Genomic DNA, 16,505 nt, shown 5'->3' on the forward strand with positions numbered 1-16,505 from the left:
GAGGAAGGTGATGATACCCCAGGGATGGGCGCAAGGGCAGACACAGAGGTGAGATGATGTTGGACAGAGGGCAGGCGCTCAGAGGGTGAAAGGGCCCAGGGCCCAGGCCTGCCTCTGTGGGAGCCGCCTCTCCTCTCCAGTGGCAGGGATGTACGGACAGGAACATGAACATGCTGCGTCCAGGGGAGCCTCTGCACTCAGCATTCTGCCACAGCCTCTTCTTTGAGGGGGGCCTCATCCCTCCCCCTAGCCTCCCCAACTTTCTCACAAGTATACCCTGTCCTGTTCAGGCCCTGTCCCTAAAAGAAGCAGAGCGGAGCCTTCTGAGCGAGGAGCTCTCCAGGGCCAGGAGGGTGCTGGAGCGGGTACAGCAGGAGGCACAGAGCCAGCAGGAGCAAGCACAGGTGAGCCCCACGCAGCCCGGCCACGTGCACAGCCAAGCAGGTGCTAGCTGACCCCAGGGAGCCACCCCTCCTGCCTGGTCCTAGTGGCATATCCCTCTCCATCCCCTCCCTTCCTGAGAGTCAGTTTCCCCCCGGTGCCTCCAGGGCTCCTGGTGGGAGGGGCACCCAATGGGCAGGAAAGGTCCGAGTGAACCAAAGCAGTTCTCCCTTAGCTTCAGGGCTGGCAGGGGCCAGAGAGGGGAGGCCTGGCCCAGCTGGGGGCCACCCATGAGCCAGCAGCAGCAAGCGGCTGAGCCCGTGTGTGCACTGGAGCTGCTCATAGAAAAGCACAGCTGGGGACATGTGCACCAGCCTCGTGGAACTCACCACAGAGATCCTTCCAAGGGAGAAACTGAACCTGAGGCAGCTGGGCCTGCACCCGAGGAAACTCCTGGCAGGAAAGGAAACCCATATTGAGTCCTGAGTGGAGCCAGGAGAGAGTCGCCCACGGAGGGCCTAGCCCAGCCCCCAGCAAACAGCTGCCCACCCTTAGCCAGTGGAGAGGCTCTCCCATGCACAAAGGCTGCTGCAGGCAGCCAGTGGGGGTCACCTGGGACCCCTGAGTCCTCCCCTAGAGCCCAAGTCCAGAGGGCTGGGCGGGCAGCAGCAAATAGGGCACTGGGCAGAGCTATAGGGAGGAGGGCTCTGGAGAGGAGGGATCTGGGGAGCAGGGCTTTGGGGAAGAGGAATCTGGGGAGGAGGACTCTGAGGCCTATGCCTCCAGCTCATGGGCAAGGCTGGGCACCCACTGTTGTTGCTTACAGAGCGCCAAGGCTTCAGCCCATCTGTGACGTGGCACCAGGTCCCACATGGGAGACAAAGGGACTGGGCAGGGCTCCTAGGGAGTAGCCAAAGCCCAGTGATAGAACATGGATGGGGGCCTGGCTCACAGGGAGGGTGGCCAGAGCCCAGCAATAGGACATAGATGGAGGAGCCACAGCAGGGCCTCCCAAGGTCCAGGGGGCCTGAGGAGGGGCTGTTTGTGTTGAGGTCAGGGCTGCTGTCCTGGGTGGCAGGGGCTGGCCCTGAACAGACACAAGTGCCAGGGTGCCCTGGGCAGGGAGGGAATGGGCTCAAGGCACCGGACGCAGCTCCTCTCCTTTCCAGGAACAGGTAGGATTGAGGGCGAGGCTGACTGCCGACCCCAGCTCTGACCCGCTCTCTGCCCTCTCTGGCCGCACACACCCCGTCAGCTGGGCCCACACCTGCCTCCTGCCTCTGTCCCAGCTCCCAGCATGTTCAGTGACGAGGCCGTTCATTCCCATACTTCTTGGCTCATTTTAAATTTGGGCAAACCTTTTCCCCCCTGTCCCTGGCAAGGAGGCAGGGTTGGACACCCGCCTGACTGGCGTTGAATGTATGGCTCAGTGTGCAGTGAACAGAACACAGGCCATGGTGCCAGGTGCGGGAGGCAGGCCCCTTCTGTGCCCATTCTGAACAGGGGCACTTCTCACTGACTGCACAGAGGCATACGCAGGCCGCCTGGTGGGGGGCCGGGGTGTCCAGGCAGCAGGGCCTTGGGGGACGCTCGGTGACTCGGAGCCAGGATGGAGGGCGTGTGCCCCATCCCCAGGGTGCTGCACAGCAGGAGAGGGCACTGCAATGAGGAGGCGGCTACTGGGGTGTCACTTCGCCCCCTCCTGCCCGACGCCACGACCCGGATTCCTAGTCCCTTCAAGCAGGGCTGCCCAGAGGAGCGCCTGGCAGCCCAGGGGAGCCCTGCCCTGCTCTGTTCCTGCCCCTGAGGCCTAGAGCGTTCCACGGGGCCCAGGAGGACCAAGCTTGGCATCGGGCCTGTGACCGTGCCCCTCCCTCCTCCCGACCACTGGCCAGCAGCTCCCTCGGCTCCACCCGTGGGCAGGGACCCAGGAAAGCCCTCCTGGGGCCCTGGGAGCTGACGCCTGTGGCTCACAGAGAGGCCTCGTCTGGAGCCAGTGCTGGCTTCTGGAGCCTTCTCTGGAGCTGGCCCTGAGTCTCCCCGGGACTCGGGACCAGGCCTGCCAGCCAGCCGGCCTCCCTGGGGAGCTCATTAAGGGTTCCTTTGCCACCTCGGCTCAGAAAATGGAAATTAAAACTGTTGAGAGCAGCGGGAGGAGAGGAATGCTGCCAAGGAGCACCAGGCTCCAGATGACAGGAGAGCGTGTGCCCCCAGGCTGAGTCACCACTGCCGCCGGGCTCCCGGCCGCTGCCCTGTCCCTGAGGCCCTCACAGGGGTATCCTGCAGCCAGGGCAGCGCTGGGGCATGCTGAGGCACAGAGCCATGGCCTGGTCACCCAAAATGGCCCTTGTCAGTCCGGAGAGACCACAGAGAGACAGGAGGCAGCACCTCGGCTCCTTTCCCAGGAGCAGGGGTCATGGGTCACAGGCTGCAGGAGCCCCCGCCCTAGCAGAATCCAGGTGGACAGGAGGGGCTCCCAAGATCTGGCACAGGGGCAGCCATGCGGGCACCTGTGCCCCCGGGAACACTGAGCCAGCTCTGGAGGGAGCCGTCCCCCACCAGCCACCCCCTGCCAGCCGCCTGCTGCTGCCTGGAGGCTTGGTCCGGTGCCCCGAGCCCAGGGGTGTGGAACCTGAGCAGGGCAGGGCTCTGACTCTTCATGTTGGGGACACTGAGGCCCAGAAAGCTGAGACCCCCCTGAGCCGCGTCTGCCCTGCCGCCCTAACCTGGGCAGGGGTGCAGAGGGGAGGGCCTTGAGAGGAAGCAGGGTGGTGTCCCAAGGGGCCTGGGGCTTGGGGTGAAGAAGGCGGCATTCGTCCATCAACAAGGGGCCATGGGCTGAGCCTGGGGCCTCCTGGCCCAAGGATCCCTACTGGCCACACTGCCCCAAGGCCCGAGAGGACACCTCGGGTGGTGTAGGCGACAGGGAGCCAACTCCAGCTGAGCTCAGTCCCAAATGGAGGGTAGAGCTGCCCGGTGTGTGGTGGTCCCTGCAGGGATGGGCCCTGCCCCAGGGCGCAGGCTGAGCTGAGCGGCTGCCTCCTGCTGTGTCCATGGACACTTACACATCACAGCTGGAAGGGACCGTGGACGTCTCCTCATCCCAGCAGCCTGTCTGATAGTTTAGGAAACACCGGTTACCCGGGGCGTGCGTGATCAGCAGGGCCCAGCTCCCCCTCCCCAGCCACTGCAACACGTCCTGCTCCAGGGTCCTGGCCTTACCTCACCCTCCACTGCTGGGCCCGGCTCCCTGGTGCCACTGTGGGCTCCCTTCTCCCCGCAGGCCACCATCAGCTCCACAACCGAGGAGCTGAAGGCCCTCCAGGCCCAGTTTGAGGATGCCATCACGGCCCATCAGAGGGAGACCACGGCCCTATGCGACAGCCTCCGGGACCTATCGGCCGAGCGGGGCGATGTGGAGAGAGAGGTGAGGGGTGGGGCTGGGGGGCTTCTGGGGATGTCAGAGGAGAGAAGAAAGCAGGGCAGGTACTGAGAGAGGAGAGAGTGGGGGTGCCAGGAGGAAAGAGAGGCTGTACCACGGAGGAGGGCGGAGTCGTCTCCGGGACTAGGAAGAGGCAAACAGCAACAGGGGCTGTGGGGCTAGGGGCCCTCATACCGGGCAGTAAGCCAAGCCTGGGCTCTCAGAGCAGATGAAACGGCGCCTGGCCCAGGCCATTGGCTAAGGGAAGCTGACACCGGTTTTCAAGGAAAAGAAGGCATCATTTCTAAGCCTCCTGAAGGGGTGAGTTTGACTTTGGGGTGCAAGTGGGCTTGGCTGAGTCAGGTGAACTTGGCTGAGTCAGGTGAACTTGGCTGAGTCAGGGTGCCAGCTGAGCGGGAGGGGAGCTCTCTGCAAGCTGCCGTGGGTCCCGATGCGGCTCCTGCTTGTCCTGGGAAGGTGCACAGCACACCTGCCAGCTCCCAGGGCACTGGTGGGGCACACCTGCTGCTGGGAAGGCCAGCATGTGAAAGGGTGGCCAGAGCCACGCAGCCAAAGGCTCCGGGAGTCCGGACAGCCCCCTTGTTCCACACACAGTTAAGAAAGTGGAGGCCGGGCGCGGTGGCTCAAGCCTGTAATCCCAGCACTTTGGGAGGCCGAGACGGGCGGATCATGAGGTCAGGAGTTCGAGACCATCCTGGCTAACACGGTGAAACCCCGTCTCTACTAAAAAATACAAAAAACTAACCGGGCGAGGTGGTGGGCGCCTGTAGTCCCGGCTACTCGGGAGGCTGAGGCAGGAGAATGGCGTAAAAACCCGGGAGGCGGAGCTTGCAGTGAGCTGAGATCCGGCCACTGCACTCCACCCTGGGCGACATAGCGAGACTCCGTCTCAAAAAAAAAAAAAAAAAAAAAAGAAAGTGGAGTCAGGAAGGGCCTGATTCTGGAGGCACTGGGGCAGCTGTCACCTCCCAAAGCCTTTCCGAGAGACAGGCATGACCGGGGGCAAAGGAGAATTCGGACCCTTAGCCAGGAGACCAATCGCACCATCCACTGAGGCGTGGGGAGGCCCTTGACAAGCTGGGCTCTGTCCACACAGCGGGAGGCATGGACTTCATTGGTCTGGACACTAGGGTGGGGGAAGGCTGGATTTAGGGCAGCGGGCAAGAAAAGAAGTGGGTTAGTGGAGATTTCGGGGTGGGCCTGGACCTGGCCAAGGGCCCAAGGTTGACACGGAGGCCCCCAGGAGCCACGTGATGGTGACGTGGGGTGGGGGACAGTCTTGGGCAGGGGGCAAGAGTGGCCAGGGCTAGGCTGGCCTGGGCTCAGCAGGCAGGCAGATTGGAGAGGCGTTTCTGAGGGGGGTTGGCAGGATATGGGGATGCCTGTGTGTGGCAAGGGCAGGAGGGCACACGGATCTGGGCTGGAAGAGGGGAGGGTCAGCTGGAGCCCCAGCGGGGCCCATGGGGACGGGGCGGCCTTGCACACTCCCTGGGCTGCTTGCCAAGGCTGGGGACTGCACAGCTGACCTGGTGCTGGCGCACACCACGCCCCAGAGGCCGGGCCGCCAGGCAGGGGAGAGTGAGGAGAGGGGCTCAGCCCTCCCCAAGCACACCCGAGAGGCAGGCTGAGAGAGGAAGAGAACATGATTTAACATGACCGGCTGTTTACACTGGCCCCAAGGAGAAAGGTCTCCTTTCAACAGATTTCAAAGTCAGGCCCGGTCAGCGACCACACGGGGAAGCAAAAGGAGATTTCAAAACTAGGGGCAGCAGGGGGAGGGGGAGGGAGAGGTGTGGCGGGGGTGGGGGTGCATTGGTTCTGCTGGCCTCAAGGAAGGGAGTGCAGGCCTCATGGGAAGGTCAGGCTCTCAAAGGAGCAGCCCCTGGAAGGGAGTGGGGGCTCCCAGAACAGAGCAGGGTGCCCAGAAAGGGAGTGGGGGCCAAAAGGTGAGGACGGCTGAGGGGGACAAGAGGAACCATCACAGAGAAAAGCAAGCAGAGCCCGTCCAGGCGCCAGGCTGGCCCAGGGTCACCATGAAAACCGTAACATTTTTCACAACCTTTAAACTGGAGGAACTTCCAGGCTTTCAGACCCTGCCTGAGGTCCACACGTGTGTGCACACATGCATACACATCATCCACACAGTGAGACCACACACGCCTGTGTACACTCAACACTCAGAGTGGTGCACGCATGCTGAATGCACACATGCCCCACGCACTCACACTCACACAATTCATGCTGGAATCACATACGGACACCACACAGTGCACAAGGCATGCACAGAAACGTGGAAGTACACACACGCATGTGTGCACTCATATGCACATACCTAGCACAAACACACACACTCACACACACACACACTCATCACACACACATGCACTCACACACAGTGCACGCACAGGCATACAGACATGCACACACATGCATGCACACACATAAGCACACCACGGACAGAGTGGACACCTGCACCAGCTCACACACACACACTCACACACTCATCACCCACACTCACACACACATGCAAACACATACACTCACACACATCACACACACACTCACACACATGCACACACACATACACTCATCACACACACATGCACACACACACATAAACACACACTCATCACACACATGCACACACATACACACTCATCACACACAGAGACACACACATGCACATACACACACTCATCACACATGCACTCACACACGCACACTCACACACGCACACTCACACACATGCACACTCACACATGCACACTCACACGCACACTCATACACACGCACACTCACACATGCACACACACGCACACACACGCACACGTGCACACACGCACACTCACACACACACTCATCACACACTCACACACACACACAGACTCTCACACACAGACTCACACACATACACACTCACACACGCACACTCACACACTCATCACACATGCACTCACACATGCACACTCACACACATGCACACTCACACACGCACACTCACACATGCACACATCACACACGCACACACATGCACACTCACACACGCACACTCTCACACACACACACACACTCACCCTCCCTTGCTGTCCCTCCACAGCCCTCCTCCCCTGCAGAGCTCTGGAGCTGCCTCCCTGCAGGAGATTTTTAAAAGAGGCTGTTTATACAATTTCTAGCAATGAAATAATTATTATAATCACATTAAGTGATTTGGCTGTAAAATTCCTGTAAAAGGGATGGCTGTTCTCATGAGGCAGAGGGAGCGGGTGGGGTGGGGGTGGGGTGGGGGCGGCCCTCCTCCTGCATTTGTTTTGCTTGTTTTCATCTCCTCTGCCCTGGGAAATGAAAACAGTTTCTTTTATGATGCATGGGCCCTTGTGCGGGTCCTTGACCTTCTGGGCGGGTTTCTGCTGAGCTCGGCGGAAAATGCTCCGCACGGTCACGGCTCCCACGTGTGGGGGTGGAGGGAGCGGAGGGGAGGCTCCGGCCCTTCCCAAAAACAGAACAACAATAACAGCGGCAGCCTCGGGAGCCAGGCCGGCCGGGGGCCTGGACAATATCCCGTGAAAACAGCCAGAAAGAGGGGCTTGCTTTCGGCCAGCCAGCGCCTTGCCGTCGCGGAGTCTTTGTGGCTTCCACCTCTGGGCACGCCCCCTGGCTCCCTCCGTCTCCTCCTCTGGGACACACGAGAGCCGGAAGGGAGCCCTCTCCAGGGTTTCTGGCCAGGCCCAGAGCTCAGACCTGGGAGGCAGGAGACTGGGCGCCAGGGCCAAACCCCAGCAAGTCCCCACCCCAGAGCGTAGGTGCCGGGGAGGGCCTTCCTGCCAGGCTGCCACTGTCCTCCAGACCCCACCCCTGGGTTCTCCTGGGCACCGTGAGATGCCTGGTATCCAGAGTGGGGAACCAACACCCTCCTCCCACTGCCCCCCCATCGCCAGGGACCCTCCTCCCACTGCCTCCCATGTCAACGGGGGAAGGAGGGCCGAGGGAGTGCGTGAGCCCCACTGTGTCAGGGTCACTGTGTCGGGGTCACTGTGGCGGGGTCACTGTGGCGGGGTCACTGTGGCGGGATCACTGTGGCGGGGTCACTGTGGCGGGGTCAGTGCCCAGCCTGCCTGCCGAGGCTGCTGCCCACACTAGGACAGGCAGCGGCCTGGGCACCACACTGTCACCTAAGGAGAGGACTAGATGTGGGGGGCGGGAGGTGGGAAGGGCCCTGGGCGGTGACAGTGAGGACACGTGTGCTGAGCCACATCCCAGGTAGGCTTTGCTTACCAGTGGTCAGCGTCCCGGGGGTCCAGGGAGGCCACAGGGTGGGCCCGGGCCCGGGGGGTCAAGGTGGGGTTCTCTGGGCTCTTGGGCTGGCCCTGCCCCAGCTGGTGGAAGCTGCGCTTCAGTCTCAGCAGCAGGGATTGGTGGCTTCATGGGGTGAGCAAAGCGCATGGGGACCAAGTTGGGCAGGGCACCTGTGCCTGCCACACCAGCGTCAGAGGCCACAGCCCCTGTGGCTATCCCTGGAGCAGTAGTCCCCAGCTGGCCTCTAGAGCTATATGCTCCTCCCCAGGCTGAAAGGCTGCGGGCACAGCTGACCATGGCCCAGGAGGGACTGGCCGCACTGCGCCAGGAGCTGCAGAGCATCGAGGAGAGCCGGGAGGGGCTGCGCAGGGAGGCCCAGGAGGCCCGCCAGGCACTGAGCGACGAGGCCCGCGAGAAGGACGTACTGTTGCTTTTCAACAGTGAGCTGCGAGCCACCATCTGCAGGGCGGAGCGGGAGAAGGCCAGGTATGGCGGCCACCCAGGAGCAGCTGGGGGTGCCCTGCAGCCTGCTGCCCACCCAGGCCGTAGGGAGGATGGGGCGAGGGGGTTAGGCAGGGGCGTCCTGCTGATTTGGGCTCCACTGATGGTGGGGTAGACATGCCAAGCAGGCCTCCCACTGCCCAGTCCAAGAGGTCAGCAATGCTGGCCAGTGCGAGGGATGTCTGAGGACACAGACACACCTGTCCCTGCCCACAGGGAGTTCCCATCCAACAGGCAAGATAGGTCACAGGTGGCCTCCAGGAGGTGGTGCAGAGCTGGGGAGCAGAGGGAGGCCAAGGGCCTGGCTGGGTCTCCAGAAAGGCCCCTGTGGGGCAGCTGGGCGGGACGGCACAACCCTCACAGCAGGTGGCAGAGGTGACAGGCTGGGCTGGATACTGAGTGTGAGGGAGAGGGGGAGACAGGGAGGGATGAGGTGAGGAGGCGCTGAAGAGTGGATAGTGGACAGGGGCCATGTGGCCGGGCACTGGGACCTGGGTGGACATATGTCTGAAAGGTGACAGGGAGCCCTGCAGAGGCTGAATTTGAAGACACTGTGGAGGGAAGACTGGGGACAGTGTATCACTAGGGGAGACAGAGACCTGCTGGGCAGCTGTGCTGGCCCCCCCAGGAGGTGCGGGGACCCCAGCCTGTGGCACCCTCGTCAGTTTTAAGCGGTCTAAGGAGGAGAAGGAGCAGAAGCTGCTCATCCTGGAGGAGGCCCGGGCGGCGTTGCAGCAGGAGGCCAGTGCACTGCGGGCCCGCCTGCGGGAGCTGGAGCAGGAGCGGGGGGACGCCCGTCAGGAGCTCCAGGAGCTCCACAGACAGGTAGGGTGGCAGGGAAGGGTCAACATCCAACCAGGCACCCTCCCGCCTGGTGGGTCCCAGCTCCTCCCAGGGCACCCTCTGGCTGCAGTGCAGGAGCCCCCAGACCTGGCCTTGCTGCCGCCTTTGAACCGCTCTGTCCCCAGACTTTGGGCCATGCCCTGCTCAGGCTCACAGGGTCCCTGGTTGGGTCTGTGCCCATGGGGCGCAGATGACAAGACTGGAGAGGGCAAAACCAGGAATGCTCTAGCGAGGAGGAAGGGAGCCACGCACAGCAGCACACGGAAGTGTCCTACATGTAACACCTTCCGGAGGCGCTCGGGAACTCAGGCAGGCTGGAGGGGAGGCCTGGCCTCTGCAGGGCAGGGTGCTGGCTTCCCCGAGGCCTAGCTCCCTCCCATAATGGCAGCCTCGGGGCAGTTGGCGCCAGTGCACCCCAGACACTGCCCACACTCCCTAATCAGTGCCCACCCTGCCCCACCTAAGCCTCCTCCTTGTCCCAGGTCCTCCAAGGAGGTCCCAGGTAGGTGTCTGCGGAGTGGCTGAGGGTGACAACTCCCAGGGCAAGGCCCTTTGGGAACACCTCAGCCCGACTCCCTGACTGTGGCCAGCTACCCTCAAGGGACGTGTGAGCGGAGGCAGGAGGCAGGGAGGCTGCCTGGCTTCCAGCACAGAGACCGGTGACCCTGTCCATGCGGCCCCACGCTCCCAGGTGAGGACGCTAAAGGCTGAGAACCAGAGGAGGAGCGGAGAGGCCCATGAGCTGCAGGTGCAATGCTCGCAGGAGGTGCTGGAGCTGCGGAAGCAGGCAGCCAAGGCGGAGGCCAAGCGAGAGGGTGCCCGGAAGGAGGTGGGAGGGCTGCCTGTGCTCAGAAGGGAAGGACCTGGGTGTCGGGGAGCAGAGGGAGGAGGCCCACCCCACTTCCTCACTGTCTCCCACGGGCGCACCCCAACATCCCTCCTACAGGTCCTGGGGTTGCAGAGGAAGTTGGCAGAGGTGGAGGCCGCAGGGGAGGCCCATGGACAGCAGCTCCAGGAGCACCTCCAGGAGAGCCGGGGGGCTGAGCAGACCCTCCGAGCAGAGCTGCATCGTGTCACCAGGAAGCTGCAGGAAGCCAGCGGTGTGGCTGATGCTCTCCAGGCTCGCCTGGACCAGGCCTGTCACCGAATCCACAGCCTGGAGCAGGAGCTGGCCCAGGCTGAGGGTGCGAGGCGGGACGCAGAGGCCCAGCTGGGCCGGCTGTGCTCCACACTCCGCCGTGGCCTGGGGCTCTGGAGACAGAGCCCGTGGGTCTCCCCGGAGCAGCCTGGTTCCCCCACCAAAGGTCAGAGTCCTCAGTGGAGACAGGCGGGCCCCTGTCCCAGCTCAGTCCCTGGCCTGGGCACCTCTCTTTCAGGCCTCGAGACTCGCACAGTGAGGGACTTGGACAGGCAATTGTAGGAGCCTGCGACTGGCTCCCCAAGCTCCCATGGCTGGGGCAGCAGAGAGGAAGGGGGAAGGGCGAGTATCTGTCACTGTGTTCCTGCCCACAACCCCTCCGCTGTCACCTCCCACAGGCTCCGACGGCTCCCAGGCTCTCCCTGGGCACCAGGGTGCCAGCCCCCCAGCTAGGCCCCACTCGCCCCTCCGATGGCCCTCGCCCACACCTGGAGGCCGCAGCTCAGAGCTTGTGGATGTAGCCACTGTGCAGGACGTCCTGCGGGACTTTGTGCAGAAGCTCCGGGAAGCCCAGCGGGAGCGGGTAATGGGGGCTGGGGTCCTCCCACCCACGGCGGCACCCCCTGGGGGTCTCTGGGAAGAATACCTGCTGTCCACCCATCCGCACATCCTTGGGTCTCAGGGTCAGTGTCCAGGCTATCCTGTTTGTTGTGCTAAACACCAGTACCACCACGGCCCCCAAACCCAAGTGCCTCGGGTGGCTGGGGGCTGCCCCCTTCCTCAGACCAGGCTGAAAAGCCCCTGGAGCCAGGCCCTGCTGTGACACCCACCAGGGCCCAGGGCAGGGCATTCTGCAGCTCATGCCACCCCTGAAGAGCTGCCAGGGCAAGTGCAGGACAGAGCCAGCTCCCCCCAGTGCTCCCCTCCGGTGGGGCCAAGCTCCCCAGGGGCTGCTCCTGGCTTCAGGGCTCCCACAGAACCACCTGTGAGCGGCCCCCTCCCAACTCGCTGGCTGACAGTGGGCAGGGGACTCCAGTGGGCAGGACTGTGGGAAAAACAGAGGCAGGCCCTTAGCCCTGGCCGGGGTCCTCCGTGCACACTCGTTCCCTTCAGGCCCACCTTCCCACCGCTGCCAGCCCCAGGGGGCAGGGTCCTGTCTGCACTCAGCCCCAAGTCCTGCCAGGGCAGCCCCTGCCGGTCCCCCTGACCACAGGCTGTGGGCCACCACCTGCCAGCTTTCCCACAGCACACCTGTGCTTGAAACCTGGACCCTTCAGGCCCCGCCCCAGTGGGCACCTCCACCTCCCCAGGCCTGCAGGTCAGCTCAGCTTCCCCGTGTGACCACCTTCGCCACCCCTTCCCTGAGCCCACGACCCGCCCCACCCACTGCCCTGCCCTGCACACCCACAGGCTAGACTGTGAACGGCCCCAGCTGGCCCCGACCCTCTAGCAGATACCTCGGCCCTCCACCCGCCCGCTGGGCTGCCCCCACTGACCTCAGTCCTTCTGCCCAGGACGACTCCCGTGTCCAGATGGCCACCCTGAGCAGCCGGCTGAGCGAGGCGGAGTGCAGGTGTGCCCGGGCCCAGAGCCGTGTGGGGCAGCTACAGAAAGCCCTGGCTGAGGCGGAAGAAGGTGACCGCCCTTGCCCTGCCCCGCCCACCCTGGGAGTGGCTGTGAGGGTGGCACCACCATGTCCCCACTGCTGCCAGCTCTAAGCTTTCAGCTCCTGAGTGGGAAGGGAGCCTGGGGACAACACCCAAACCACCAGGCCTGGCGAGGCTGGGCCAGTGCTTGGCATCGGAGTTCTCAGCAGTGACTTCCCCAGAACAGAGGAGTGACGTCCACAGGCCCCTCAGGGCCCTCCCGATCTGGCCCCCAGCATCCTCTGTACCCCTGCCCCACCCTGGCCTCCTGCAGTTCCCACCGGGGGCCTTTGCCCAGGCTGTGCCCTCTGCCTGGCACCCTCTCCCCCAGACAGTCATGAGGCTCTCCCCGGACAGGCCCTGCCCCTTGTCACCCCCTCAGAGAGGCCCCTTCCTTCTGCCCCCCACTGCCTCACACGCACAAGTTTCTCTGCTTATTGCCCCCTCAATTAAAGGAAAGAGGCAGGAGGGAAGGATGGGTGGGGAGGAGGTCCAGAGTCCAGACACAGGAAGCCGGGACCCTGGGACCGCCTCAGGACCCTTGAGCTGTGAGGATGGAACCACACCCCACGTGGGAGCCAGTCACTCAAGTCCACGGAGCCTCGCATTGCCTGCCTGTGACCTGGGAGAAGTGTGGGAGCCCCTCGAGCCACGCTGCTTGCCCCACAGGCCGGCGCCGGGTGGAGGGTGCTCTGAGCAGCGCCTGGGCAGCGCGTGCCCTGCAGAAGGAGGCGCTCCGCAGGCTGGAGGCGGAGCACCTGGCGAGCGTGCGTGCAGCAGGCCAGGAGAAGCGGCGGCTGCAGGTGGGGCAGGCGGCAGGGTGGGTCCCAGGTGGGGCACAAATCAAGGCCTCTTGGTCACCCTCACACCCTGCAGGGAATTCCACAGGGTCGGGAGGTGGGAGAGAGGGTCTGCAAGGGCTTCTTTGGGTGTTCAGGGCTGGAGCCAGTGGGCCAGCCCAGTGGGGCCCTGGGGCAGAGGTGCAGCTGGGTTGTGGCAGGCGGCTTTGGGGTCATCAGGACTGGAGCTGCCCTTAGCAGAGCTGTCTTTAAAGTGGTTCTAGCCCTTGTTTTACAGATTGGGAAAACTGAGGACTTGGCCCTGGGAGCGCAGTGCCCCAAGTCCAGGCCCTTCCTTCTTGCTGAGGCCACACTGGCAGGCATAGGGGTGGCCCTGGCCCAACCTTGGGGCTCTTTATAGGGTCGCATGTCCTGCTCCAAGACCACTTTTCATTCTGTGTCACTCAGGAAGGGCTGAAGTCAATATCCCTACACGCCAGGCTTTGTGCTGGGGAGGTGGCCGCTGGGTCTGAGGTTTTCAGGTGAGGAGCCTAGGCCTGGAAATGGAACAGCCAGGCCGGAGTGGATGGAGGCCTGGCCCAGGTCTTGGTTCTCAGTGCTGGTGGGGAGCCCCAGGCCCAGCCCAGCCCCACAGGTCCAAACATCCCCTGGGGTGTCCTGAGATTCTCTTGTCAGGACTGGGCCAGGGGACAGCTGTTCCGCTCCAGAGCGCTCCCTTGCAGGCCCCAGCGGCCAGGGAACAGCGTGTCTGGCTGAGGTTCCCCAGGGCAACTGCCCCCAGGCGTCCCCCAACCCATTCTGGAAAGAGGGAGCCAGCACAGTGCAGAGAGACTGGGGAGCCACTGCTCTCCAAGTGTCCCTCCAATGAGGGAGGCCTGGGTGAGCTATCAGGAGGGACAGCCTTGCAGGTTGGCAGAAGGGCCCCAAGGGCAGCCGGCCAGGCCTCGACCCCGAGGTCAACTGCAGAAGCCACCCGTGGTCCACGCGGGGCTCAGCCTAGGAGCCTGGTGGCCCTCAGAGGCCCCCAGAGGGCTGTTAGCACTCCGACTAGCAGGCAGGCCCTGAGTCCCCCAAAGGCCCGGAGCCTCTGAGGAGGTGGCTCCTGCAGGGGAGAGAGGAGGGGCAGAGAGCAGAGACCAGGCTGCAGGGAGGGCAGGTTCCTCGTTAGCCAGGAGCTTGGACATTTCTGTTTTGGAAAGACTCCTCTGGTGAGAAGCTGCTGGGGCAGTAAGACTAGAGACGTCTGTGGAAAGACCCAGACGGCCTGGCCAGGGATGGGGTCAGGACTTGTGAGATGCCCAGGAGATGGGGGGACCTAAGAAGTCGGGGGACCTGGAGCGGGCTGAGCTGGGCCAAGCTCAGCCTTTCATTTTATATGTATAGTCACATGTATGCCTCCCATGTGCGTTCAGAAATAACATTCTCTGTTCACAGGTTACACATTTTGAAACAGGCCTTCTATTTTTTTTTTATTTTTGGAGATGGAGTCTCGTTCTGTCACCTAGGCTGGAGTGCAGTGGCACCATCTTGGCTCACTGCAACCTTCGCCTCCCAGGTTCAAGCGATTCTCCTGCCTCAGCTTCCCAAGTGGCTGGGATTACAGGCACCTGCCATCACACCTAATGTTTTGTATTTTTAGTAGAGACAGGTTTCACACCATGTTGGCCAGGCTGGTCTTGAGCTCCTGACCTTAAATGGTCTGCCCACCTTGGCCTCCCAAAGTGCTGGGATCACAGGCGTGAGCCACCGCGCCTCCCAAAGTGCTGGGATCACAGGCGTGAGCCACCGCGCCTCCCAAAGTGCTGGGATCACAGGCGTGAGCCACCGCGCCTCCCAAAGTGCTGGGATCACAGGCGTGAGCCACCGCGCCTCCCAAAGTGCTGGGATCACAGGCGTGAGCCACCGCGCCTCCCAAAGTGCTGGGATCACAGGCGTGAGCCACCGCGCCTCCCAAAGTGCTGGGATGACAGGCGTGAGCCACCGCGCCTCCCAAAGTGCTGGGATCACAGGCGTGAGCCACCGCGCCTCCCAAAGTGCTGGGATCACAGGCGTGAGCCACCGCGCCTCCCAAAGTGCTGGGATGACAGGCGTGAGCCACCGCGCCTCCCAAAGTGCTGGGATCACAGGCGTGAGCCACCGCGCCTCCCAAAGTGCTGGGATCACAGGCGTGAGCCACCGCGCCTCCCAAAGTGCTGGGATCACAGGCGTGAGCCACCGCGCCTCCCAAAGTGCTGGGATCACAGGCGTGAGCCACCGCGCCTCCCAAAGTGCTGGGATCACAGGCGTGAGCCACCGCGCCTCCCAAAGTGCTGGGATGACAGGCGTGAGCCACCGCGCCTCCCAAAGTGCTGGGATCACAGGCGTGAGCCACCGCGCCTCCCAAAGTGCTGGGATCACAGGCGTGAGCCACCGCGCCTCCCAAAGTGCTGGGATCACAGGCGTGAGCCACCGCGCCTCCCAAAGTGCTGGGATCACAGGCGTGAGCCACCGCGCCTCCCAAAGTGCTGGGATCACAGGCGTGAGCCACCGCGCCTCCCAAAGTGCTGGGATCACAGGCGTGAGCCACCGCGCCTCCCAAAGTGCTGGGATCACAGGCGTGAGCCACCGCGCCTCCCAAAGTGCTGGGATCACAGGCGTGAGCCACCGCGCCTCCCAAAGTGCTGGGATCACAGGCGTGAGCCACCGCGCCTCCCAAAGTGCTGGGATCACAGGCGTGAGCCACCGCGCCTCCCAAAGTGCTGGGATCACAGGCGTGAGCCACCGCGCCTCCCAAAGTGCTGGGATCACAGGCGTGAGCCACCGCGCCTCCCAAAGTGCTGGGATCACAGGCGTGAGCCACCGCGCCTCCCAAAGTGCTGGGATCACAGGCGTGAGCCACCGCGCCTCCCAAAGTGCTGGGATCACAGGCGTGAGCCACCGCGCCTCCCAAAGTGCTGGGATCACAGGCGTGAGCCACCGCGCCTCCCAAAGTGCTGGGATCACAGGCGTGAGCCACCGCGCCTCCCAAAGTGCTGGGATCACAGGCGTGAGCCACCGCGCCTCCCAAAGTGCTGGGATCACAGGCGTGAGCCACCGCGCCTCCCAAAGTGCTGGGATCACAGGCGTGAGCCACCGCGCCCGGTTCTGAAAGAGACCTTGAAGTCAACCTTTACAAATGCATTATTCAAATAGGCCACATTTGATCCAGTTCCTGAATTTGTCAAAGCTAAGGATGATGTGTTGAATTTTCCCACTGCAATTCTTTTTGTCAGTGTCTCCTTTTATTTCCAAGGAGAAATAAAAATACCCTATTTCCAAGGGTGTTTGACTTCTAGATTTCTTGACTCTTCGAATTCGAAGTTTCTCGGTTAACTTTTCCTGAGTGGCCTGCACGTCCTGTGACTGCTGTTTGTCTTCCTCTTGGCCTCTGCTTTTTTGGTGTTTGTGTTTTCAGCCTTCATTTCATCGGCCTGGCTTTGGTT

General features: G+C 62.9%; 1 protein-coding gene and 1 long non-coding RNA gene across 4 annotated transcripts in view; one reads left to right on the top strand and one right to left on the bottom strand.

Annotated features, from left to right (window-relative positions):
• Positions 1-16,505, top strand: part of CROCC2 (ciliary rootlet coiled-coil, rootletin family member 2) — an 81,456-nt gene that overhangs the window by 49,153 nt on the left and 15,798 nt on the right. For 2 of the 3 annotated variants that reach the window (XM_045368135.3, XM_045368133.3), the window contains 9 exons: positions 291-404; positions 3,665-3,808; positions 8,385-8,602; positions 9,283-9,442; positions 10,152-10,289; positions 10,407-10,764; positions 10,997-11,181; positions 12,113-12,233; positions 12,914-13,047. In XM_045368135.3, the coding sequence (XP_045224070.2) occupies positions 291-404; positions 3,665-3,808; positions 8,385-8,602; positions 9,283-9,442; positions 10,152-10,289; positions 10,407-10,764; positions 10,997-11,181; positions 12,113-12,233; positions 12,914-13,047 (1,572 nt within the window). Of the gene's footprint in view, positions 1-290; positions 405-3,664; positions 3,809-8,384; positions 8,603-9,282; positions 9,443-10,151; positions 10,765-10,996; positions 11,182-12,112; positions 12,234-12,913; positions 13,048-16,505 lie in introns of all 3 variants that reach the window. The other variant, XM_045368132.3, reaches the window with a different exon arrangement.
• Positions 1,785-3,775, bottom strand: LOC123568005 (uncharacterized). Its single transcript, XR_010580193.2, has 3 exons — positions 3,604-3,775; positions 3,447-3,496; positions 1,785-2,040 (listed from the first exon to the last, which is right to left on the bottom strand). It is a non-coding gene; the product is annotated as an uncharacterized lncRNA (long non-coding RNA).

This window comes from Macaca fascicularis, chromosome 12 (assembly GCF_037993035.2).
Source record: "Macaca fascicularis isolate 582-1 chromosome 12, T2T-MFA8v1.1".
NCBI lineage: Eukaryota > Metazoa > Chordata > Mammalia > Primates > Cercopithecidae > Macaca > Macaca fascicularis.